This window comes from Thermobia domestica, chromosome 4 (genome assembly GCF_964235325.1).
Source record: "Thermobia domestica chromosome 4, izTheDome1.hap1.1, whole genome shotgun sequence".
NCBI lineage: Eukaryota > Metazoa > Arthropoda > Insecta > Zygentoma > Lepismatidae > Thermobia > Thermobia domestica.
Genome location: NC_137457.1, coordinates 288,947,224 through 288,974,180, shown reverse-complemented (window position 1 = coordinate 288,974,180; position 26,957 = coordinate 288,947,224). Strand labels below are relative to the sequence as shown.

The 26,957-nt window shown below is 37.2% G+C and overlaps 1 protein-coding gene across 1 annotated transcript in view; it reads left to right on the top strand.

Moving 5' to 3' along the window:
* LOC145683534 (uncharacterized) overlaps positions 1-26,957 on the top strand; it is a 72,652-nt gene that overhangs the window by 10,882 nt on the left and 34,813 nt on the right. The window contains exon 2 of the mRNA XM_081754878.1: positions 20,283-20,528. Within this exon, the coding sequence (XP_081611004.1) occupies positions 20,283-20,528 (246 nt within the window). The remainder of the gene's footprint in view (positions 1-20,282; positions 20,529-26,957) is intronic.

Sequence of the window (26,957 nt, the reverse complement as noted above, 5' to 3'; positions counted from 1 at the left end):
TTATTTTCTGTTACAAACATAATCTTCATAAAGAACTGGAACTTTTATGTAGTTATTTCGTTACATAGGCAGGCTTATGTATGAAGACATAGTGGAATTTTCTGTTTTTGAAATAGCTGATAAATTCACAAAGGTTTCTTTTCGATTTATGTTCCCTTGACTTTACACACACATACACACACACACACACACAGAGAGAGAGAGAGAGAGAGAGAGAGAGAGAGAGAGACGCTATGTAAGTTTTTACTTGCCATCTTCAAATATTAGAAATTTTTCCGGTCCCCGAAAGCTAATTGGAAAATTATAATTTGTTGCTGTCTAATTTTACTCTACAGGAATTCAATTTTATAGCTTAGTGTGCAGTTAAATATAGTGGAAAAATTCCCACTTAACATCATTATACATAATAGTCAAAATTGTCCGGGTTATGAAAAGTTTTTCCACTTGTTTCTACAACATAATGAAAATTTTCCGGTCCATGAAAATTTCTTTCACTTGTTTCTTCAGATAAATAAAACTTTCCGGTTCATAAAAAGTTATTCTACTTTTTGCTTCAAAATGATAAAAATTTTCCTACTTATAAAAAGTTTTCAATTTTTCTATACACAACAGAATTTTTTTTCGATTTATATATATAAAAAATGTTTCACTTGTTCCTATATAGTACCGGAAATTTGCTGAGCCATGAAAATTTTCAGATTCTTTAAACGATCTTCCACTTTTTAACATTTCTATACACGAAGTCAATCATTTTTATGGTTAATGAGGAATTGTTACTTGATCACTAATATTTGTTTTAAAATGGAAAATTTTTCGGAAAAATATAGAGGAAAATTTTCCATCTCACATCACTAACTGATTGTGAATTAATAAAAAGCAGAAATCCGAGTGACTGTGAACTTTGATTCCTCGTACAAGGAAATTTTCGAACGCATGAGAAGAAAAGCCTCTGGGACAGTTTTCAAAGAGACGCAAAATCTTCATTAAAGTACAATTTAAAAACAACCAAGATTTGTGTAATATACTTGGTTGGTTGGATTTGAGTAGTTTAAAGAATCCCTTTTCAGCCCCACCCTTGGGTTATATGAGACGACGATCAAGAACTTAACGTATGAACCAAACCACATTAACTCTCTGGGGGAATTGAAATATTTATTATTATTATTATTATTATTATTATTATTATTATTATTATTATTATTATTATTATTATTATTATTATTACAGTCCATTTGATGCAACTTTTCCTTTCTGACAGTTGCTTTCATCTGTTTTTTCCTTCCTCCACGTGGTCATAACAATCAGGCAAGAAGAACTGTTTCTATGGCAACAACACGTTCAGCCAATTATAGTCGTTCATTTCTATCGCTTTGCAATGGTAAACATTCCACCATTTCCTCACGTTGCCAATTTGAATATAAACAAATGCACATTATTTTAGTCGAATGTCAATTTGAGTAGTGGACTTGCTGGTTTTAGAGAGCATCCTTTTTAGTTCTCTTTTGTGCCATTTAATTTTGTAAAACTGAAATCTACTTGCAAAGAATAATTTCGTGTTTCAACGCAAAAGCTGGCAACACTGCATTGAGCACCACGTGCGCGCAGCAAGCTGTCAGAAAGGACAAGTAGTATCAACTGCAATATAAGTATTCTGCATGTTGCCAGGTCATGGGATTTTTTTTTTTTTTTTTAATGTTAGGTTTGTGCCTCCAAATGTTTCTTCTGCGTTCCTCGATCTTCAGGTTCCTTCTTTAACTTCCAATATTTTCTTCTACTTTTCAAATCATCGATCAGTTGTGTTCTTCCCTTTCCTTGCTTTCCTTCCATCTTTCCTATGTGTCCATGCCCCAATTGGTCTTCCTACGAATGATGTTGGCTAAAAGTGACTTCTTCTCTCCTATCTGTTTTGAAGCATCTTCCTTTGTTATTCTTTCTGTGCATTTTACCTTCTCCACCTTCCTCTAACACATTTCAAAGCTTTTTTAAAAAAATCTTCTTTAGCTTCCGTAATGTCCAAGTCTCTGAAGCATATAGTCCAACACTCCGTTTATATTACTTGCTCAACTTCATTACTCCAATATTAAGGCTGCTAGTTGAGAGTGATCTTTTCTTGTTGAATGCTTCTTTGGCTATGGCAGTTCATGACCTTATCTCTTTGATGCAGTAAGTGTCTTTCGTGTTTTGTGTTGCGATTATTTTTAGTGAAACTGCTCCAGTTTCCAATTAAAATTATTATACGTTATTATGCGTATGTTATTTGTAAGTTTGAATATCATATATCTTTTAGAAAGAAAATAGTAAAACCTTAATTTTCTTTCTCTGAAAAATCTGGCAATCCTGGTGCAGAAAGTTCGTGAGATTATCATGTTAAGTGATAATACATGTTTCCCCTATGTGTGCCCAGTGCATTCAGTCAAGAATACTACTGCTGTTTCTGAAAGTGTGCGCCTCAACTCGACGACCCCAACTCGTTACAGATTACAGAAACTGAACAGTAGCCGTACTAACCTAGCCTGAGGCGAATTCTTCATAAAAACTTCCTAATTATTCGCTTACAAGATCCGACTTACTCAAGAATTGAAGCGAAATGAAAACTTCTTTCGTTATTGCTTCTCTGTTTGAGTTTTAGATAAAGCAGCTTGAAATTGATGTAGATTTATTTCGCGAAATGTTATTTACAGAGGAGGTGCATTTTCAAATGAAATTTTTGAGTTTTACGTCCCACGTTTATGCCGGCTAGGCTAAAGGAGACGGTGATGATGAACAATGAATGAAATGATGGAATGAAGTTGGGAGGAAACGGGAGAACCCCGAGAAAACCCACGCACACGGTGTTTATCCACCACAAAGTTCATTTGGCGGGACCAGGGTTTGAACTCGGGACCCCATTCACCAGAGGTGAACGCTCTACCATGAGCCACAGCGGCCCTCTAGAGGTGCATATTGATTTCGATGGCTATGCCAGCAAGTAAACCTGCCCTATTTGGGGCATGGAAAACTCACCCATCTTCATCAAGAACTCAAGGTATTCTCAACGTATGATTGATTGGAGTGGTTTCTGAAATTGTGGAATTATTGGCCCCTTTTGGTTCAAAACTGAAGGTAGCAATAAGGTTACGGTCAACGGAGAGTGCTACAGTCATGCACGCCGATTTATTTTCTTTTTCCTAGCAATTGTTGCATTACATTGGTGAGTTTGGGTGCAGTAGGATTGCGCTACGTATCACACAATCGCACTTTTGCGTACCCAGTTCAATAACACTGAAAAACGAAAATAAATTTTCGACGGTTATCTGAGTATCCAACACGCGTCCTAAGACAATCCCAGCGTGCTGATTTCAAATATGAAAATCGTTTATGTCTATCACCCCAAGTTTTTGAGATATAGGGGTATCATCATCTATAAATCTTCAATACGATATGTTTGAAAAAGAACTCCCTAGTTTTAATGTGTCCTAGAATCTGTACAAAGTGACATACACTATTCTAGTTTGTGGTGTTTGATTCATCAACTCTCCAAGTTTGGCTCCCCTGCAGTTGACAGGTCTGCTTGACCTTGAGACGGCACCAGTGCTGTTTTTTTCCTCTGTTTCCTCAGTTAAGTCCAGGCAGGCGTGCAGTGCAGAGCAACTCAGCAACAATGTGTACTCCGCAACAGAAAGTGCAGTGGTATTTGACTTGTGAAAACTGAGTCAGTTATAACAGTGCAACGTAATTTTAGACGTCAGTATGGTGGTGAACCACCTACAGCAAAAACTTTGGGCGGTTGGGACAGTTACACTTGAAATTTTGGTGAATACGTGGCGAGAAGTGGAATATCGTCTCGACGTGTGCAGGGCCACAAATGGATCCCACGTTGAAGTCTACCAACATTAAACAAAACTTGAAGGAATTATCTTTCATTATATGTACTCATTGATGTAAGTTTTCATTCATTTCCCAATTAAATTTATAATTAAAACTAGGGAGTTCTTCTTTCAAACATCCTGTATTGTATCAATGCAGATAACTCACAAACTGTAGTTTCACTAAAGCACTAATTGCAACCTGCAGCGCATAAAAACTTGACTTTATGTAAATAAATATTGTAAATACGTCACATGTAACCTAAATATATTGTAACATTCTTTTAAACGTATAATACACATAAAATTTACAAATACATACACATAATATAAATATAAAATACATACCGTATATTCTGAATGTCTTTTTTTAGTTTATAGTTTGAATTTCTAAGCTTTAGTCTTGCGCTTGTGCTAAGCATTTAGCATGTCCCACTAAAGTGTCCAGTAGTAGTCAGCTAGCATCGCTGCACTCCACCGACCCTGGTAGCCTGACTCCATCACAGAGATGTCCTGATGGAATCGTTCTCCATGTTCATCGCTGAATGAACCTGTTCTCGGGGAAAGGTCACCATGTGAGTCAAGGAGATGAATTTTGAGAGACATGTTGCAACCAAGCTGTTTATACACTTCTGCACAACATTCTCATAGTCATCGGATTTATAATTTCCAAGGAAATTTGCTACGACTGACTTGAATGTTACCCATGCATCTCTTTCAGTATCACTTAGCAAGTCTTGGAAGTTGCTGTCAGCCATGATCTTTCTAATTTGTGGACCTATGAACACACCTTCTTTCACTTTCACATAACTTAACTTCGGAAACTTGCTGCACAGGTACTGAAAAGCATTTGATTCGGTGTCTAGTGCCTTCACGAAATTTTTCATGAGCCCCAGTTTTATGTGGAACGGTGGCATGATAACCTTGTTTTTGCTTCCTGGCTGCATTCTATCTCAGATCGGCCCATTTTTCTTTATATAATGATGCTTCCTATCTCTGCTATCCCACTCGCAGATTAAGCAGCAGTACTCGTGAACCCTGTCTGCATTCCCATGAGAATAGTGATTACTTTTAAATCCCCACAGGTTCGCCAATTGTACTAAGTATAGCGTATTTTTTCAAGAGGTAGCGACATGGTTTCGTATGTCTCTTTTAAGTGTGCAGAATATCCAACAAGCACTGACGCATACCTATTTCCATTATGTAACAACACTGCCTTCAAACTTGTCTTTTGAAGAGTCTATGAACAGTCGCCATTCTTCAGTGTTGTTCTCCTCCCCTAGACTTGACATAAGACCTTTAAGGTCTGTACAGTAGCAAATATTGTCACTCACTGTGAAGAACTTCTCGAGTTCCTTTTGTGTGTCCCGAAAGCGATAAGTCACAGTACCCGGTGCAAGCAAACCATATTCTTTAAGACGTGAACCGAGCAGTTCAGCTTGACCTTTTGTTAGTGTCAGGTCCCGAAGTTTATCATTATTTAATAAATGAATAGCTTCCTCAGGTTGGTAGTCAGAGTCTGAATCGTTACTAGAAGATGAAAGAGAATTTTCCTCTTGCATTTCTTCTTCAACTGTGCGTTCTTCAGGTGGTGCTGGTATCGAAAGAGTGAGGGGGTCATGTGGAACTGGTTTGGAAATTGAGGGAACGTCTGGATATTTTACAGATGCACGAGTTTTGTAGGAGAATCCAGTGACGTTTACCAAACAAAAATAACAGTCCGTGATGTGGTCTTTTGACTCACGCCATATCATAGGAACTCCGAATGACAGATCGTTGTTCTTCTTTGTCTTCCTTATCCAGCCGCGCAAGTTGTATGGACAGAACAAACAGATATTCTGTGGTGCCCATGACTTTCCACTATCCACCTTAGAACCAAAGCATAGTTCATATGCTTTCTTCAGAAACGGTGTAAAAGTCTTCCGATGAGATTTGTCTGTGAAATAGCCGTAGACGTAGCAAAATAAATCTGATGAATTTGTGCAACCTCTGGACGCCATAATATCCACTGTCACTGAAAATAAAAAGAAACAAATGGAACTATAATAACGTGATCATGACAGTATGTTTGAATGAATACAAAAAATACATACAGGGAAATGTTTCATTGAAATTCAGCCTAAATAAGAAACAAAGTTTAGAAAGTTTAGAAAGAATAGTTTTGAAGCTGTTTGGTTGACTGTGTAAAACACCGTAGGTATAAACATTTTCCACAAATCCTACTTTTCCTTTAATTAAACGTGATTATTAATTATTCATTTATTTAACTAAAAATTAATATGAAATGTTATGAAATATAGCAAAACATTCCTGTAGTGTACCCGTACTTCAAGAATGCAAAGGTCGGTTTACAGCTTAAGTAAAAATACTTTAAAAAGTATAAATTTGAAGTCGAATTGCTTTTTCTGCTCTGCACAACTCATTCCAGATTTTTAAAAACCTAAATTTCCTGCAGTTAAAAATGATTACCTGTTAGTATATTTACCACCAAAAGGAACGTGAAATGTTCTTAAATATAGAAAGACATTTATGTACCGTACATATATGTACATATATAGAAGTATGAGCTGTGCCCATATTCCAACTTTTTAAAAAATGCAAATAATTCCAACCTATATATATAAGAATAAATTTGAAGCTAGATGGCTCTACCTGTATAATTCATCCCATGTAAAAACATTTTTAGAAAGCTAGATTTTCTGCAATTAAAAATGACCGCCTGCGTGGCTGGTATACTTACGTTATGCAACAACAAAATAAATGTAAAATGTTGTAGAATATAGCAACACAATTTGGTACTGTTCATGTATAGGAAGTATGAAACTCTGCTCCTATTTCATCTAAAAGCATGATTTAACAGAGGATGACAACATTACGTAGGAAAATTCTTTACTGGTCTTTGTCACCTAAGTATAGCACAAATTGTGTTTTTAAATTCTTGCAGCTTTCTTCCACGTTTCAGCCATTCTACATTTACGTAACACTTCTTGTTGTACTCCTAAATTTTAAGTTAAAAGGGGCAGCAAAATTACAAGAAGTAAAAAACTGGATTTGGGATAGATTTGCAGTGTTCCCTCCTATGTGGTATTTCCCACTAGATCTTGTGGAATTGGGATATACTTTAGTGGGGAAATATTTACTAATTTCATATCATTTACATATCCGTTAGTGGAATGTTTCAATACAGCTAGTGGGAAAACTAGATTTCTTTACAACATACGATAAAGAAAACATACAAACTTAGTGCTTTCTTACCAGCGTTTGGTTGTTTTTTTTTTTTTTTTTTTTGTAATAAATTGGCAACAGTGTAAAACTTGGGCGAAAAAGCTTGACTCAATTCTTACAAAAAACTAGCAAATTTCCGACAAAGAAACAAACACAATGAATTTATACAGACAGTTGTTTTTCTGCTATACAGCTCCAGATTTTGTTTTAACTTTCAAGCACTGGCAGTAAAATAAGAAGAAACACTACAGTATTCAATTTTCATGGGATCCAAATTCACTTCTAGCTTATGTTCGTCGCCAGGACTGTGACTCTGTTGCCAGCACAATAGTTTAAATTTCCGTAGTTCCACTTCAAGCTGGTACACAAAGAAATAAAATAGATACTGGCGTTTGTTTTTTGTTAAATCACCAATATTGCATGATGACACGTGATAAAAGGTCTGTTATCCATAGGGTGCGAATTAAAGGGCATTTTACAAGGAAAAATAAAGTGTACGTCCCAGAAAATTTACATGGGTAAATTGAAGACACTTTGGGAGACACCCAGTTCCACAGACGGGGATTTCCCCCTATTCCCGTGGTAATTCGGACACATGATATTCGTTGTTAATACGAATACAAATTGACAATATGTGCCGGAGAAAACATTTATTCAAGCTTGCCTCTGCATCATTCAGCGCATAAGCCCATATATTTCTGCACGGCTGAAAAAATGGGTGTAACGTGAAATATAAAAGTTGGGCGATATCTTAAAGACCTGAGGTGATAGAGCAAAACGGTTTTCATATTTGAATTCCCTATGACAAATTGCATTAGAAAAAGTAAATATCATGTAAGATATCCACAGCTCATTTTTCAGTGTAATCAGTGTGCGAATTAGATCATTTATATTGGGGGGGGGGGATAAAATTAGGCCAACAGGACGTAGAAACTGAAGATGCAATAATTCATGATGAGACAATAATGTCTACCCCCGCTACACACACAAATATGACATGACCTCTGTAATAAATAAAATATTTATTAATTCAATAAATCTACCGACAATAACTATGAATTGCCTGAACAAGATGATTGTAATATACGAGCACATTCCATATATTGTGCTGCCAAAATGTCTTGAGCCGTGGCAAAAATGCGAACTAAAGCTCACACCCTCACACATCCACACGTTGAGCCAATAAGGGTTCATCTGTTGCTAAGCGAAAGCAAGCGAGTAAAATTCCATCAGTCGATAGCAGCGCTTGCAACGGAAGACTAGGGATCAAGTCAATGTGGTATATATATAGTAAAAGTTGTGTATAGCAACGCAAAGTAAAAATTGCGGATAGCCATTATAATTACTATACCAATTACCACAAATTAAATGCAGCTTTTGAGTTGCGTAGATGCAAACCACTAGGGAATGAGGATCATGTGCTCACAAAGAATACACTAGAAAATGAAATATAACATAAATTAAAACAAGATGATATACGATACAAATGCAGAGGATGAATATGACATGTCCGACCTTCGCCAAGTATTGTGGAAGAAGCTATTTATTTACTCCTTCTTGACCAACCGCTAAAAGCATTTCTAAATCCATATGTGACTTTGTTATGTGCAATTAGTACATTCAAATGCACGAACGACGACGAACTGAAAGGTACGAGGATACAACTGTAGTCATAATAATATAGTTGAAGTAAATTGAACGGTGAAAATATTGGGAAAATTAGAAATTACCAAAACTGAATAGCTCTCATCGCTCTTTTTCAAGATTAAACTTAAAAGAAATGACAAAAATTAATGAAATTTGCCATTATACTAAGCACAGTTTTTTGGGGGGGAGAAAGCGAACATCCCCAGTGGGGATACTTCAATAAAGTTCTTTGGGGGGACAAAATGTGACTGAGAGGGCAAATCCGCTGAGTGTAATCGTATCAAAGATGCTTTTGGTGATATTACTTGGCCTCCGCGAAGCTGCAATTTGACGTCATTAGACTTGTTTTGTGGAGTGCCGTTCAAGATCTGTTATGGTGAAAATCGAGAAAGGAAAAATGAAATGAAATCTTTAAGTTTAACGTCCCATGGTTATGCTGGTTAAGCTAAAGGAGACGGTGATAATGAGAAATGAGTAAAATGGTGGAATGAAGAAAGGGGGAGGAAACGGGAGAACCCCGAGAAAACCACGAGCACGGTGTTTGCCCACCACAAAGTCCACACGGCGCGAGCTAGGATCGAACCAGGGACCCCAAGCACCGGATGTGAACGTTCTACCACTGTGCTACTACTCAGATCATTTTCTTTTTTGATTCACCGAAAGTATTTCCGTAACTTCTCTCTATTATACTTAGTAATACTTGTTTTACAGTTATTTCCAGTAACCTTGAACGACAGGGACACGAACACAGATACATCGAGGACATACAATTTCAAAGGATCAGCAACCAGGAATCGAACACTGGGCCGCGATAACTGAACCCACGACCCACCACTCACCTTGACCCACTCTGACCCATCACAGCCCACTACCAACCGTGATCCACTCTGGCCCACCATGAACCACTATGACCCACCACCCACCAAAACACATCGTCATCAACTCTGACACATGATCCACGGCCTATTATTTACTGACTAAAGAGTTTATACTTGTAATAAAATCATGTTAAATTCTAACTAATCAAAGTTTGAATTTGAGTTTGAATTCATTTATTTTTACAAACCAACCCACTATCAATTTTGCATATATAGAAAGTGCCACCCCTATCATAAAGAAGAATTTTAAAAGATGCTATGTGACGTTCTGTTCATTTTCAATGAAGAGTTAATATACTGAATTTCAGTTCTGTAAGTATAACGGCTTGTGAGATACTCAATTTGTTTTACAAAAAATCGGATCCCCTTACCCCTTAAGATATTATTATAATGAAAGTGATATGATAACATCCCACCTTGGATTAAGGCCTAACTATATACCAAAAGTCATTTCATTTGACTTTGCAGTTTGACCGTGATGATCAGGCACACATCCATTTTTTATTTAATATATATATATAATAGTGAATCAAAAATTTATTTTTTCAGTAATTAACTCCTCTGAAAACTCTCAGGCTGTGTGTCTTGAAAGCCAAGTAGTAGTATAAATCCTTTTGCTATTATTGCAATTATAAATATCAATGTCCAAAAATGCCTGAAGTTCTTTTTTCACTTAGGGATACTCATCTGAGGTAAGTAAACAGAAACACATGAAAAGGAAGGGTAATGGAGGCCTTGAAAGTAAAACGTAGACAAATTCACCAGTGTTCAGAAGGATATTTTTAAATTACGCTCGGCCGTACTCGTAGGAACTAAATACGCGGTTCTGGTTAGTTATCCGTTTCTTGCCACGTAGCAGTAATATAGCAGAAATGCAGGCGCTAGTAATTATAATTGCTTTTGGTGAAAGTTCAAACCCGGGCCAAGTTTTTTTTACTTTTATATTTTATTTTTTAAATTTTCATAACACTTTTTTCATTAAAATAAGATAAATAATACTCAAAAAAGTGATTTACTTACGTTACGGTACGCGTGCAGTTCTGCTACACGAATGCATAGTATAAGCAGTAATAGTAGTAGTAGTAGGAACCGGATGGGAACAATTGGAAAACACGAATTGCATTAATTTTACATATACAACATATACACACAATTTCATTCGCTTCGATTCCTCCTTCGTGCATTTCTACGATAATACTTGGTTTTTTTGGGACGAGGCCTTGGCCCCAACTCTGCTTCTCCACACAAACTAAAAGTACATGTTCGCTTAGTTTTGGCGCATTGCCCCTACAAAAGTTTCGTTGCAATTCTCCATATCCTTTAGGCACTTCTGACGTATACTTATTAGCCCTTTTGCTAATTCGTAATCAAAGGTTTGGAAGGGTTTGCGCCCCACCCAACTGTTTTTTTTAAAGGAAAATACAAAACACATATTTTCTCATTTTACGTATACAATACCTGTGCACAATTACATTCACATCAGTCCACTTCTTCTTGCCGTTAGGGCGTCAACATTCACAATTTTTGGTGGGAGTTTTTGCACTCTAAAACAGTTTTTCCGCATAAAATGAAATGGAAACAAATATTCGTTTCCTGTTTGCGTATTGGCTCTACACAAAGTTTCGTTGCAACTCTTCATGACCTTTAAGCACTTCTGACATACTGTTATTAGCAATTTTGATATTTGATGATCAAAAGGTTTGCGGAGTCCGTGCCCACCCAACCACTTTTTCCAGGAAAATATGAAACACATATTCCCTTATTTCAGATCTAGAATATCTGTGCACAACTTCGTTTGCTTCGGGCCCTTTTTGATTTTCGGGCGTCAAATTTCAAACTTTTGGGTGTTTCCCCCCCTAAAACCGATTTTTCCGCAGAAAATAAAATACACGTATTCCTTTATTTTTTGAGTATTGTCCCTACACAAAGTTTCGTTGCAACTCTTCATGTCTCTTAAGCACTTCTGACATAGTGTTATTAACACTTTTGATATTTCGTGAACTTTGCGTTTAATGTTCCACAATTAAGAGAGACCATGATTAAAGCAAGTGAATTATGATGGACGAATTAGTGGAAGGAGAAAGTGGGAGGAAATCGGAGCGTCCCGAGAAAACCCACGAACACGATGTTGTCCACCTTAAGCTTACTTGCCTTTGGAACTAACCAAGTGCCTCACCCTCAGATCAGAGTTGGAGTGGGTCAGTGGATCAGTGGGTGAAGTGAGTCGAGTTTCCTGAGTGGGTTAGTGGGTCGTGGGTCAATAGCATGTGACCTACAACCCACCATGACCTACTCTGATCTACCGACCTACTCTACTTACTGCACTGTAGACAGTACTTTCTAAACAGTAAATTTTTTCGCCCTCGATACTAGCTATAGGAACTAAATACACGTTTCTGATTTTTTTGCAGTTTGCGGTTGTCCAAACCTTCTGATATATGTATTGTGTATTATAGTAATAGATGAAAATTGTCACTTTCTTCGAATTAAAGAAGAAATCGAAGAAGCAGCTGAGGTTAAATTAATATCATGGCAGTCAAGGTGGAACAAAACGAGCCCTGCAGAGCTTCTAATCCGTTCCTACTACAACCACCACTACTACTACTACTCTTATTACTACTACTACTACTACTACTACTACTACTACTACTACTACTACTACTACTACTGCCTATACTATGGATTTGTGTAGCAAAACTGCACGCGTAACGTAAGTAAATCACTTTTTTGAGTATTATTTATCTTATTTTAATGAAAAAAGTGTTATGAAAATTTAAAAAATAAAATATAAAAGTAAAAAAATTTCCTTGGCCCGGGGTTTGAACTTTCACCAAAAGCAATTATAATTACTAGCCCATACTCGACCAGGAAGACCGCCAGTAACAGCGCCTGGATTTCTGCTATATTTCTGCTACGTGGCAAGAAACGGATAACTAGCCAGAACCGCGTATTTAGTTCCTACGAGTAGGGTCGAGCATTATTTAAAAATATCCTTCTGAACACTGGTGAATTTGTCTACGTTTTATTTTCAAGGCCTCCATTACCCTTCCTTTTTCATTTGTTTCTGTTTACTTACCTCAAATGAGTATCCCTAAGTGAAAAAAGAACTTCAGGCATTTTTGGACATTGATATTTGTAACTGCAATAATAGCAATAGGATTTATTCTACTACCTGGTTTTCAAGCAGGCACCGGACTCCCCCTCCTCTTCGAGACTAGAAATGAAAAAAATAATGAAGAATGAAACAAAATAAGAAGAGAAAAAGAAGAATCAGCGTTAAAAATTAAAAAAAAAACTACAAGAAGCTTTTGGTTACTGTTTCTTATGAGAAAATTTGTATTACTTGCAATATATGGTGGCGAGGTGAGCGAGTTCTCCTGGAAAAGACAGGGAATTTGAAATTTCTAGAAAAGTTATGGAATTCTCAGAATTTCTGCTACTAGTCTGGGAGATTTCAAGCTTCCGAAAGCATAGTGCCTTTGTGTAACAGCTTGGACATTTTTTATCATAACTTTTCGTCATCGCATCATTGCAGTATCAAAAATGTTTTCTCAAAAACAATTTTCTATTGCTCCTTTAACCTGTCATTTGGAACAGACAGTAGTTGATGTAATAATAAAAACAAAAATTTATGTGGAAAGAAATTTCTGTTAACATTTGATTCAACAAAGAAAGGAACACAGATAGTGTAAAATTTTTATAAAATATTATTGAGTATGTACTTTTTATAATAGTGAATATGTAGTTTTTATAATAGTTGAGGTCTTAATGAAAGGAAAATTGTTATATTTGAATGAAGAGAGGAAGGACGTAAATATTGTAAAATAATACTTTCTTTTATTATTTTACTCGAGATTTCTTCATAGCTACTAGTTTGTTATTAAAATACTTTCTAACATATCCTCATTTTATTGTCCTAACAAACTAATATATGTTGATAGTAAGGTAGTTTAGATTCATCAAGCTCCTGGTCCTTCAGAATTTCATGTCACGCCCCCGCGTTACGAAATCCCGGCTAAACGAACCAATATTTGTTACAGTAAAACAGTGTCGAATGATCGAGCCTCTGGTGTGAGGACCATAGTATTTCATGTCACGGTCTCCCTTCACGAAATCCTGGCTACGTGCCTGTTTCAAGACACATAGTCTATTAGGTTTTAGAGCAGCTAACCACTGAAAAAAAATACATTTTTGAATCACTATAAAATCATCACGGTCAAATTGCAAAGTCAAATGAAATGACTTTTGGTATATAGTTAGACCTTAATCCAAAGTGGGATGTTATCATATCACTTTCATTATAATAATATCTTAAGGGGTAAGGGGATCCGATTTTTTGTAAAACAAATTGAGTATCTCACAAGCCGTTAAACTTACAGAACTGAAATTCAGTATATTAACTCTTTATTGAAAATGACCAGAACGTCACATAGCATCTTTTAAAATTCTTCTTTATGATAGGGGTGGCACTTTCTATATATGCAAAATTGATAGTGGGTTGGTTTGTAAAAATAAATAAATTCAAACTCAAATTCAAACTTTGATTAGTTAGAATTTAACAACATGATTTTATTTCAAGTATAAACTCTTTAGTCAGTAAATAATAGGCCGTGGATCATGTGTCAGAGTTGATGACGATGTGTTTTGGTGGGTGGTGAATCGATGGGTGGTGGGTCATAGTGGGTCATAGTGGGTGGTGGGTCAGAGTGGATCACGGTTGGTAGTGGGATGTGGTGGGTCAGAGTCGGTCATGTTGGGTGGTGGGTCAGAGTGGGTCAAGGTGAGTGGTGGGTCGTGGGTCACGGTGAGTGGTGGGTCAAGTTGTTTATTGACCCACGTCATCACTGACTCAGATCGTTCAGTTATCGCGCCCCGTGTTCGATTCCTAGTGGGTGATCCTTTGAAATTGTATGTCCTCGATGTATCTGTGTTCGTGTCCCTGTCGTTCAAGGTTACTGGAAATAACTGTAAAACAAGTATTATTAAGTATTAATATAATAGAGAGAAGTTACGGAAATACTTTCGGTGAATCAAAAAAGAAAATGGTCTGAGTGGTAGCTCAGTGGTAAAACGTTCACATCCGGTGCTTGGGGTCCCTGGTTCGATCCTAGCTCGCGCCGTGTGGACTTTGTGGTGGGCAAACACCGTGCTCGTGGGTTTTCTCGGGGTTCTCCCGTTTCCTCCCCCTTTCTTCATTCCACCATTTCACTCATTTCTCATTATCACCGTCTCCTTTAGCCTAACCGGCATAACCGTGGGACGTTAAACTTAAAGATTTCATTTCATTTTTCCTTTCTCGATTTTCACCATAACAGATCTTAAACGGCACTCCACAAAACAAGTCTAATGACGTCAAATTGCAGCTTCGCGGAGGCCAAGTAATATCACCAAAATCATCTTTGATACGATTACAATCAGGGGATTTGTCCTCTCAGTCACATTTTGTCCCCCCAAAGAACTTTATTGAAGTATACCCACTGGGGATGTTCGCTTTCTCACCAAAAAAAACTGTGCTTAGTATAATGGCAAATTTCATTAATTTTTGTCATTTCTTTTAAGTTTAATCTTGAAAAAGAGCGATGAGAGCTATTCAGTTTTGGTAATTTCTAATTTTCCCAATATTTTCACCGTTCAATTTACTTCAACTATATTATTATGACTACAGTTGTATCCTCGTACCTTTCAGTTCGTCGTCGTTCGTGCATTTGAATGTACTAATTGCACATAACAAAGTCACATATGGATTTAGAAATGCTTTTAGCGGTTGGTCAAGAAGGAGTAAATAAATAGCTTCTTCCACAATACTTGGCGAAGGTCGGACATGTCATATTCATCCATGTCATATTCATCCTCTGCATTTGTATCGTATATCATCTTGTTTTAATTTATGTTATATTTCATTTTCTAGTGTATTCTTTGTGAGCACATGATCCTCATTCTCTAGTGGTTTGCATCTACGCAACTCAAAAGCTGCATTTAATTTGTGGTAATTGGTATAGTAATTATAATAGCTTTCCGCAATTTTTACTTTGCGTTGCTATACACAACTTTTACTATATGGAATGTGCTCGTATATTACAATCATCTTGTTCAGGCAACTCGGAGTTATTGTCGGTAGATTTATTGAATTAATATTTTTTTATTTATTAGAGGTCATATCATATTTGTGTGTGTGTAGCCGGGGTAGGCATTATTGTCTCATTATGAATTATTGCATACGTCCTGTTGGCCTAATTTTACTCCCCCCAATATAAATGATCTAATTTGGTGGGTGGTGAATCGATGGGTGGTGGGTCATAGTGGGTCATGGTGGGCGGTGGGTCAGAGTGGATCACGCTTGGTAGTGGGTCGTGGTGGGTTAGAGTCGGTCATTTTGGATTGTGGGTCAGAGTGGGTCACGTTTGGTGGGTCATCGTGGGTCGTGGGTCACGGTTGTGGGGTCAAGTTGTTCATTGACCCACGTCATCACTGCCTCAGATAGTTCAGTGATCGCGGTCCCGTGTTTGATTCCCGGTGGGTGATCCTTTATAATTGTTACGGGGTCGAATTACTCTCGATGTATCTGTGTTCGTGTCCCTGTCGTTCAAGGTTACTGAAAATAACTGTAAAGCAAGTAATACTAAGTATAATAAAGAGAAGTTACGGAAATACTTTCGGTGAATCAGAAAAGAAAATGGTCTGATGCATCATATTCCAGTTAAGGGGTCTAATTACTCTTAAAACCAGTTTCTCCTTCATATCCTTGCGTGTTTGTATGTCTAATTTTGTTTTCTAATTTAAATTTAAAGTCTCTCGACTATAGTATTTTATCATGACCGAAATATGTTTCGTTGTTATCGTAAACGTGTGCAATTTGTAAATACACGAATGTTTTTTGACTCTTATTTAGCAGAGCAGTTTTAGCGTAGTGGCGTGAACAGTCGTTTCGTAATGCAGGGGTCCCGGGTTTGATTCCCGCTGCGGTAAGTTGTTTTTACCAAACTACAATATTCATACTTCTGATGTGTAATAAAATGAAAAATACTTAATTTCTTTCGGTCTTACAAGATAGAGCGGAAAGGGGTTTCTTCGTAGAGAAAATATTGTACTAGCAATATGGCCTCACATGTCTGTCTACAACCTTGAATCGTTCTGTAGGAGAACTTAATATGGTTAGCAAACAATTCATGAATACATAAGGATCATGCTTAGGGTCTAGTATGGGTCATAAATGTGTCTGAAACGATATTGTTTTCTAGCAATTATTCCGAACGTCTTCCACTATTACTCCTACTGTTAGAAATAATAATATTTTCGTTCGCCATTTCCAACACGTTCCATATATCAATTCAACCAAAATTTGTAAATAGGAACTATTCATTTTTTATATTCGTATGTATATTTTGCTAAAATATTAATATAACGCATACATAATCCAAAGTCTTTTATCTAAAGAAGGCGTCTTACTATGTATCGTGATGAAGACAAATCCTACTTAGTTTCTGTTTAAGCATCCGAAGTTTCGATATTAATATTGCCCAGGAGCTGACACCTTCTTTCTGCCCCCTCGTTTCCTTTCGGACACAAATCATTCGAAAGTATCTCTTATCCTTTCTTTTTCTTTTCCTATTAACTTCAGTATGCTTATTTACATTGCAATAGGACATAATATTGAGGTCTTAAATCTTCAGTAATAATAATAATAATAATAATTTAAAATGTTAATACAATTATTAAGTTGCCCTAAAATTAGACAAAACTTACAGATAAGTGGGGATTTCGGGAGTTTGTCCGGACATCCAGGACACACCTCGTTCCAGCATAGTTTCATGTAGAGAGTATTCTATTGTACGTTTTAAGAAAAATAACTGGAATAAAAATAACTGAATATCACTGAACAGTAAGGCATATAATAAACTAACTTTTAGGATATGCAGAAGTAATTATAAAAGCTTTGCTATAAAAATACCTACACCGAACATAATAAATTGTATGAGTTCGAAATACAAAGTAATAAAATAGCGTATAAGATTCAGTCTAGAAAACAAAAATTTACTTAAAGAATGAACATACAGTATTTTGAGAATCGAGATAAAACGAGAAATGTTTACGATACCTTTCGTCTCGTCTCAATCCTCATCTCCAAAGCGAGAAGATAATTTGAGTTAGCCTTGTCCCGTCTCGAATCTAAAATGTTAATTCTCGTCTCAATTTTCTTTGTTTTGTTTTAGAAACGAGAGGAGAAATTCCACTTCTCGTGGGCAACACTAAACAAAACTGAAATATTTTTTGCCAAATATCACGTTTCTGGTTGTAATGTTATGCCCTGAGTGATAATAAGCTCCTACTTTTAATCTTCAATGAGATAATTATTATTATTAGCTTATTATTATTATTTTTACTATTGTTATTCCTAAAGATTTGATAGTTCAAGTATTGAAATATCCGAGTATTCAAATATCTGAAGATAATAGAACATGTGTCATCGCTGATCAATCGCCACCAAAAATTCTAAACTAAAAGAAAAATGTACTAGTTGTTCGTGGATCCGAGGAGATTACTGGTCAAACGCCTTGACCACTGAACCACAATTACTTCACAATAATTGATTCGTCTTAGTTTGTTTACGAGTATAATACACGCGCCGTATTTCATTCAAAATAAAGGAGTTTTGTATTTTGTTTTTTTAAAATCTGAAATGTTAATAATTTTGTGAATATACTGATATAATACCTTCCGAGTTCTCAATTACATATTCCTGTGTTTTGAATTTGACTATTAACAAGCTACTGTTTTGAGCGAACAGAAAATGTACTTTATTTAATCACTCCCAAATAAGTAAAGCTTTAGGTGAGTGGTTAGTATTATGGTTTTCTAAACTGGTGATCCAAGTTCGAGTCTCCTCCTCGCCAGTTACAATTTTTTATAATGTTTCATTGACAAGGCTGAGCTCCAGTTTGATGCTGCTAAATGAAAGATAATGTCCAGTGGAGAAATTCAGTGATGATGTAATCCTGAAAATAAAGAAAGAAAAATGAATCGAGAAAACGAGTTACAGAGTTAATTCTCTTAATGGTTCTATATTTGATATTAACCGTTAATTTCGTGCATTTTTAAATTGTTGTTTATTGACACTATATTCTCCTCTTTTCTCCTTGTGTCTCAATGTGTAAATTTTCACAAATATTATTCAAATCAAGAACCTTCAGTTATATTTACAACCTAACAGGATATACGGTTGGTACGGATAGGTTCTCCAACTCGTTTGAGTGTTATCGAATTTTGCATTTTTAATATTTACAAATAAATTACTGCATACCAATATTTAGCAGTTTCAAAAGTCATTTAACGAATAATGAAATCGGACAAGTTCTTCTTTCGATGTAATATTACCTATCAATCAGTGGCGCCAGAATCTAGGAGCTCAGGCCCTGTTAGACACCCAAAGTTTTCATTGGAGACTGGGTTTTTCCCTCGAATGGTCGATCCATATTTTAATTGATTTGCAGGTAGGACTATTGTTAATAGTTTCAAAACTCAGCGCAAGGCTTTGTGTTTACTTAAAAAATAACCTACTACATATACCGCATAATCTATGAGTATATTATTTGATATGCATATATGTATAGTCATTTGCAGTAAGTTATCTTGTTTATAATCCCTCATTTGAGTTAATTATAATATTATTTAAGTTCCCCGACTGTTATCTTCTCATTGGAGCCTTTGGTATCCGTATATTTTTTTCTGGTATTGTGCTGTTTACTGTGAGTACAAGTATCCGAAGACTCCCTTTTGTCATTTCGTCAGCCAGCGTTTCTCCTCCCTCCTGCAGAAAACCCCTCTTTACGATTTGTTCTTTTAACAGATGCGGTAACTTCATGCTGATGTTGAGCTCCTCCGTGGCTAAGCGGTTAGCGTACACGCCTTTGGCGTGGGAGACCCGGGTTCGATTCCCGGCGGGAGCTCATGTGGTTCGGATTCCACGTTAATCAGTAGGTCCACGTCTCATATAGCCTCGCTGCTGAACGGGACGTAAAACTCAAAATCAATCAATCAATCAATTCATGCTGCTGTTCTTACTTCCCTATCAGGCGTAATTAATCTTGTAGCGGGCGTTAGTTGGGTTGCCTAACTCACGGGCTTTGTACATCAAGAATTTCCGTGGCTCACTGTACACGTGCACCCCCTTTCGTTGTAAATATACACTACCTACAGTGAGAAGCTATCAATGAAATTAGCAACACTTTACGAAACTTTCTGCTGTCATGTTTCCGTTTGGGCTTAAAACAAAGGGAAGTTTTGCAAAATCGATAGTTTTACGTTAATTTTCTAAAAGTTGAAAGAAAAATATTCATTGAGAACAGACACTTAACATTTCCAGAGCATTTCCTCATTCACACCACAGATGAATAAAGGCATTTAAAAAAATTCAATTCAATTCAAATGTACTGGTAGTTATTGGTGCACCCCCTCAGAAAATCCTGGATCCGACCGTGTATATATATTCTTTTTTGTTACGAATTTTGCGCCCTCTTTACTTCGGCGCCCGGGACAGTGGTCGCGCTCACCCCCCCTCGGCACAGCACTGTGAAAACTTCTGTGCGAATACTAACTTCGCAGCAAATAAATCATTATCATTTCCTAATTGTTGTATATAGTCATTCTGTAATTATAAAAGATAATGTAAAAGTATTATGGTTCCTTACAGATGTCTAGAACGACTGAGAGTCTCTCCGCGTTCTCCCAAATATTCAGGTCTTCAGGAGAGTTAGGTCTAAGTGAAAAGCATTCGCTCGAAGAATCTATCCAGTTGTCGAAATCTCAAAGAAGACGTATTTTCGCGCCTATAAAATCCTCAAAGTCTGAAGATGTCTTTAAATCTGCTGAACCAGGCTCTGAGTTGGCATTCGCTGGCAAATCACGTTCAAGACTGCTTAAATCTATATTGAAAAGGGTAAGTAGGTTTATATTTATGTATATTTCATATCAATAACGGGTCATAACTTGTAAAAATAGCCGTTGCAATATTAAAGGCTAGTGGGCTTTATAACACTGAAATAAATACTATGGCCGTCTGTCCGTTACGTCACACGGTAACTCTTGAACGAAAGGGAATTTTTGAATTGTGTTTTTAGCAATAGATAGCTAGGGCTATTATCTTGGCCGAATATTCATGCGTAACGGTGAAGTTAATGCACGCCTAACAGTAAAGCAGACCGAAAATACGTTTGACTGAAGCTTGCAAGGCCAAACTAACAGACTTGTGACAAGTCTTCCAATTATGGTCTGTAAGTCTATATTTAACCTATTCTAAGTATTTAAGTTCCCGGTTTCCAATTGTATTTCAGACTTGTCCTTTAGGCTGGAGCAAGTCTAGTATATAAATGTATTTCAAGGTTTCGATCTAATAATTGTATTTAACTACGGCATTTCTAAGTCTGGAATAGGATTTAATTAAAGTCCAGACCTTACTTCAGTTTAAATCATTAAATTACTTGTGGATTTTCATAATATTGTGAAGATATGTGTATTTGGACACATGGCAAAGTATCTTATTTTGAACAATGGGACATTTTATTTTAAAAGAACATTACAGTGAAAAGAATAACTATTCATTTTAAGTTAAATCACCTTTCGACTTTTTTTTTCTAAGTTCATTTGCCTTTGCTGTCTGTCATTTACTTCTTACGTTTGTAATTTCTTAATTTATAAAATAACAGATTGCTTCCCCGTCAGCATTCCTATCATCACCTTACCTTGGTTAATCTACGAGCATGCACTTTTTTCATCGAGACGCAAATCAGAGTGAATAACCCAGGACATGAACCCGGAAAGAACGCCATACAAATTCGATTGAGAGACTATTGGAAGGGTCAGTCGACATGGAGCGAGGGACGAGTTAGAATGTAGACCGCGAACTTCATTTTGAAATTTACGTTTGATAGCCTTGCTCTGTCTTATAGAGCACCTTTGTTTCGGCTAACGCCAGATAGCCATCTACGACGATGTATTGCTTTTTAAGAAGAAGTTTTAAGTTTATCTAAAGTTGCGGTCTTCGTGAAGTTGGTCACTCAGTCCGGGTTTCGCCGACTCTTAACCTTGGTTACTTGAACGACCAGCCAGCCAAACAGAGGGATGGACGGATGTCGGCCTGTTGGAGGAATCGTCGAGAGAACAACGATCAGACCTGCAAGTAAGTGCGAGTAGATTAACTTATCCCGAAAGTTACTCCCTTCTTACCCCTTTTCACCCCCTTTAACATCACAGTCTGTTTCTTTTGAACGTGTTGGATTTCATTTAAATGCAACCCAGGTTGGATCCCGTACCTCATGTTTTGTTAAGTTCTATATTTACGAAATCCTGGGCGCAACTTGTCGGATCTGACATCCCCAAACACGTCAATTATTAACACATCATCTGAGCTCTCAGACCGACAAGGGGCGACTGCACAATATTATTGTAGCTGAACCAGGGTATATTTTTCCCTTTTTCACTTTACATTGTTCTGAAAGTAAAACATAAGAGCCACGCAAAAAAAAAAAAAAAAAAAAAAGTTACAGACATTTTTCACTTCCATAGAAATCCTTAATGTAAGGAAAGAAATTTATTCTATTTAGAGGAAACCAACAGCAAATATAAGCTATTATTTATACTAGTCACGAATGACTAGAACCTTCCCAAATGATCACGTTCTTCATTGAGGGATGAAGGAGAAAGGAAAATCTTATGGGAAAAGAGAAAAATTAATGGTGGAAAAACCATATTTCATTTATTTATTATACCATTATTTTCATATAAAGTCACTGCAACATTAAGGAGGGAAGCATCAATTCGAGACGCTGCGACTGCCTTTAAAGCTGCAAGGACATTATGATCGTTAACCACAATCATATACCTAGAGTTAGATAGGATGAGAATAAAGTGCAGCAAACATCAACACACCAGGGATATGGTTAAATTAGACACATGCAGTTCTTCTTAAACCCAGGACTATTCTGGATCGTGATAAAGATAGTGGGAGACCTAGAGAAAACAGGAGGACTACTATGCAGTAGATGGGAAGATGAGAGGTGAACCGAAACGATCCAGTGTTCACAGATCCCACCAGAGTCGGATTTAGGTTTGGTGGGCCCGTAAGCTATTGAAGATAATGGAACCCTTTAAGTATCAAGATAGACGTAGGCAACCTAAATGAAGAAACCAGTGATATTTTAGGAAGCAGGCTAGCAGAAGGGATCCCATTATTTACATCATAGAGTCTACACAACTCTACACTGTTGCCATATGAAGATTTTATTTTATTTATTATTTTTCTTATATTTTGGGAATGTACATCCAAATTTACAATTTTTGGGGCTCCCAAGAGAGTGAGGCCCTAAGCTATAGCTTGTTTAGCTTATACATAAATCCGGCACTGGATCCCACGGAAATACCAACTTTGCAGGCGATGTGTTCCACACTCATTTGGCGATCCTCCCAAAACAACTTTCTCCACTCGTTTGATCATGTCATCAGTCTGGCTTGTGTGATGCCATGATTGTGTTGTCACACGACGTTCTGCCTCCTTTGAACTGTGGAACCCACGAACGCACATTAAATGTGGTTGCCACGTTAGAAGAACTTGTAGCTGTCATAAAAAAAAATCTTGAAACTCTGCCATATTTCACCATGTACACATAGTCTTGAAAGGGTCATAAAACATTTTTTCCATCTTGCAAGGAGTTGAGCAGTGTGCTACTTTCTGGGACGTCTTGCTTGCTACCTGCTATCGCCCTCCTGCTGACATAAAGGAAAAACCAGTTTCGCCGCTTCCGAAATAACGGATTCTTTTGGACAGGGAGGGGAAGTGCGCCAAAATACACGTTTTTAATGAGGTTCACTATTTGTCCACTAGAATGCAGTGCTGCATAGGTGGAAACACCTTTCTTGCTTTCAAGAAGTTGTCATATGTACACGGTAAATAGAAAGATTGGGTTTCAAGATTTTTTTTTATGACAGCTACAAGTTCTTGTAAAGTGACAAGGCCTCTTAAGCGGTGTCACATCACGCAAACAGAGAAAATGACGAGTATCGTATCAAAACCAGTTATCACTCTCACCGCTGCCGCTAGAGTTCTATGTATCGAACAGTGTTGCCATATCTGTTACGCATTGCCAAGTGCCCGCGTATTTTAAAACAAGCAGCACGTTTCTATGTTACCAGTCCTGACAAAAGAAAATTGGAGCTGTTACAACCTGAATGCACCTCGTATATAAAATTCAAAGCAAAGGCTGCCTTTCTCTTGTAGGTCAACAACGTTAAAATGAAATGAATTAAAATTAATGCAGAAGCAAATTAGGATATTTATGGGAAACATCAATGGCGGGTTGTGGTTCTCAAGCCTATTGAGGCAGTCAGATTTTTAGTTTACATAATAAATACAGTATTGTCCATACAAGTTTTATAAATACAAATGTATAGTTGACCTACAAGAGAAAGACATTGTAATTATAGTTTGGCTTGAATTTTATTGGTAGGGTATTCATTTATACATATGTTTTGGTATTACCGGCAAATATAGCTTTAAGCCCGTCACGTATAAAAGATGAAATCCCTCAACAAGCACACTATCCTGAGAAAGGGGGCGGGGAAGGAAAGAAGCGGCCTAGGACTTGTTATGTTAGGTAGCATCCGGGTACTTGAATCGCGTGAATGAGGAAAAAAAACTCACTCAGGATGGCTAGCCTGAAAAAGCTGTTACATTTTTTTGAGCGAGTGCAGTACCAGGAATCGAACCTGGGGCCGCTCTTTTATGTACAGGGCCCGGTAAAAAGACCAGTATTTGGAGAGGGCGCTGTGTGAGTTGTGGTGGGGATACTGCGGCGAAGGGACTATCGATCGATAGCGGTATTCGTGCCATTTTCAGTCGTCGCATTGGTGTGGCGCGGTGAGTATGGTGCGTTTGTTGTGGAGGAGTATATTGGCAATGGTAGTTTTGTGATTACTCCTCAGCGGGCATTTTGCATTCGGTTCGGACTTGGCCCAATGATTCTATTCCGGATAGAAAAACTATTTAAGCTTGGATATCAAGCTTTAGATCAACAGGCTTTGAACTGAGAAAGAATCCCTGGCCTACCTCGGACTGTAACAACGTCGGAAAATGTGGCGCGTGTGAAAGCGTCCATCCAGCAATCTCCAAAGTGTTCAGCACTTAAACAGGTTGGCCAGGCGATTTTTTTCTTCCTTAGTGCAAAAACTGTTGCTCGAAAAGTTTGATGCCTAAACTTGAATAGTTTTTCTATCCGAAACAGAGTCATATCGGCCAAATTTGAACCGAATGCAAAATGCCCGGCTGAGTAATATTCACAGAACCACAATTACGAATATATTCCTCCACAACAAACACACGATGCTTACCGCGCTATATCATTGCGACTACTGAAAATGGCAGGTACACCGTTATCAATCGACACACCCTTCGGCGCCGTATTCCCACCACAACTAACACAGCGCCCTCTCCAAATACGGGAGGTATTGTTGCCCGACCCTGTATATTGTAGGATATCTCGGCAATGAAATGTGGTATTAAGAATATTTTTCTTGTTTATTCTTTTTTGATTTAATTAGATAAACACTTGAATATTATAAGAGAGGGATAAGGAAATCTTTATCTTTATTAACTTGTATCTACGTTATACTTTATATTAACTTTCCTTTTTTTATCTTCTTTATTTTATTGTTCGTTCCTTGAAGTTTAGCGTCCCCTTTTAATATCGATACTATGTGAGACATGTACGTACACTTTAAGGTGGAATCTTAGCCACCGTAATATGTTCAAATCTTTAATACTGTGCCACCAGGAATCGAACCCGGGGCCACGTTAACCAAAGGGCAGGCTCTAGGCACTAGACCAATGGAGAGGGATATATTATTTCTTTATATACAGGGTGTGATCAACAAATACGATGAATGATATTTTTTAAAGTAGCAACTGCTGACGCTATAACTATTTGATGTAATTTTTTCTGATAGCCTAATCCGTTAAGACTGCAGTGTCAAGTTGGAACACGTTCTGACTTGTCATTCAGCGTCCAGAGCCGCTATAGTGAGGTTGTGTTTACCGTATCTGTTGCACATCAACAACGTATGAAGATTAAGTTCCGTTTGAAGTTGCAAACAGGTGCCAAAGAAACTCAAGCCACATTGTCACGTTAGAAAAACTTGTAGCTGTCATAAAAAAAAAAAACTTGAAACCCTACCATATTTCACCGTGTACACATAGACTTGAAAGGGTCATAAAACATGTTTTTTTTCATCTTGCAAGGAGTTGAACGATGCGCAACTTTCTGGGACGTCTTGCTTGCTACCTGCTATCGCCCTCCCGCTGACATAAAAGAAAAACCAGTTTCGCCGCTTCCGAAACAACGGATTCTTTTGGACAGGGAGGGGGAGTGCGCCAAAATACACGTTTTTAATGAGGAGGTTCACTGCTCGTCCACTAGAGTGCAGTGCTGCATGTGTGGAGAAACCTTTCTTACTTTCAAGAAGTTGTAACATGTAAAGAGTAAATAGAAAGATCGAGTTGAAAGTTTTTTTTTTTTTATGACAGCTACAAGATTCATTTAACGTGGCAATGTGGCTTCATGAAATGTTGAAATTGCTATATGGTGATAATGCTCTCACTCTGAAGACATTTTACAAGTGGTATGAGTAATTTAAATGCGGGAATGAGTCGGTAGAAGACAAGCAACGTTCGCAAAGTCCATTAACCTCAAAAACAAAAGAAAACATGCAAAAAGTGGCAAAAATTATTCGTTCAAAAAGATGAATAACTATTCAAGAGCTTACCGAAGAACTTAGCATCTCGGGCGGGACCGTGCAAAGCATTTTAATAGCCGATTTGCAAATGAAAACAGTGGGTGGGAAATTTGTTCTCCGACTTTTGACTGACGAACAGGAATTTTTGACTAAAAAAATATCCTGACTGTCCACATCCACCGTACTCTCTAGATATAAGATGGCGCCACTTCTGGATGTTCCCCAAAATTAAAATCGTGCTTAAAGGAAAATGTTTGGACACCATTCCTGACGAAAAGAGAGCCACAACAGAGAAGCCGAACGCCCTTCCAAAAGAAGCCTTCCAGAAATGCTTCCAGCCATGGATTCAACGTTGGGATAAGTGCATTGCTAGCCAAGGACAGTACTTTGAAGGAGATTAAATCAAATTCCACGTAAGCTTATCACTTTGTTTCTAATAAAATTATTCACCTGAAGGAGATTAAATCAAATTCCATGTAAGCTTATTACTTTGTTTCTAATAAAATTATTCACCTGAAGGAGATTAAATCAAATTCCATGTAAGCTTATTACTTTGTTTTTAATAAAATTATTCACCTGAAGGAGA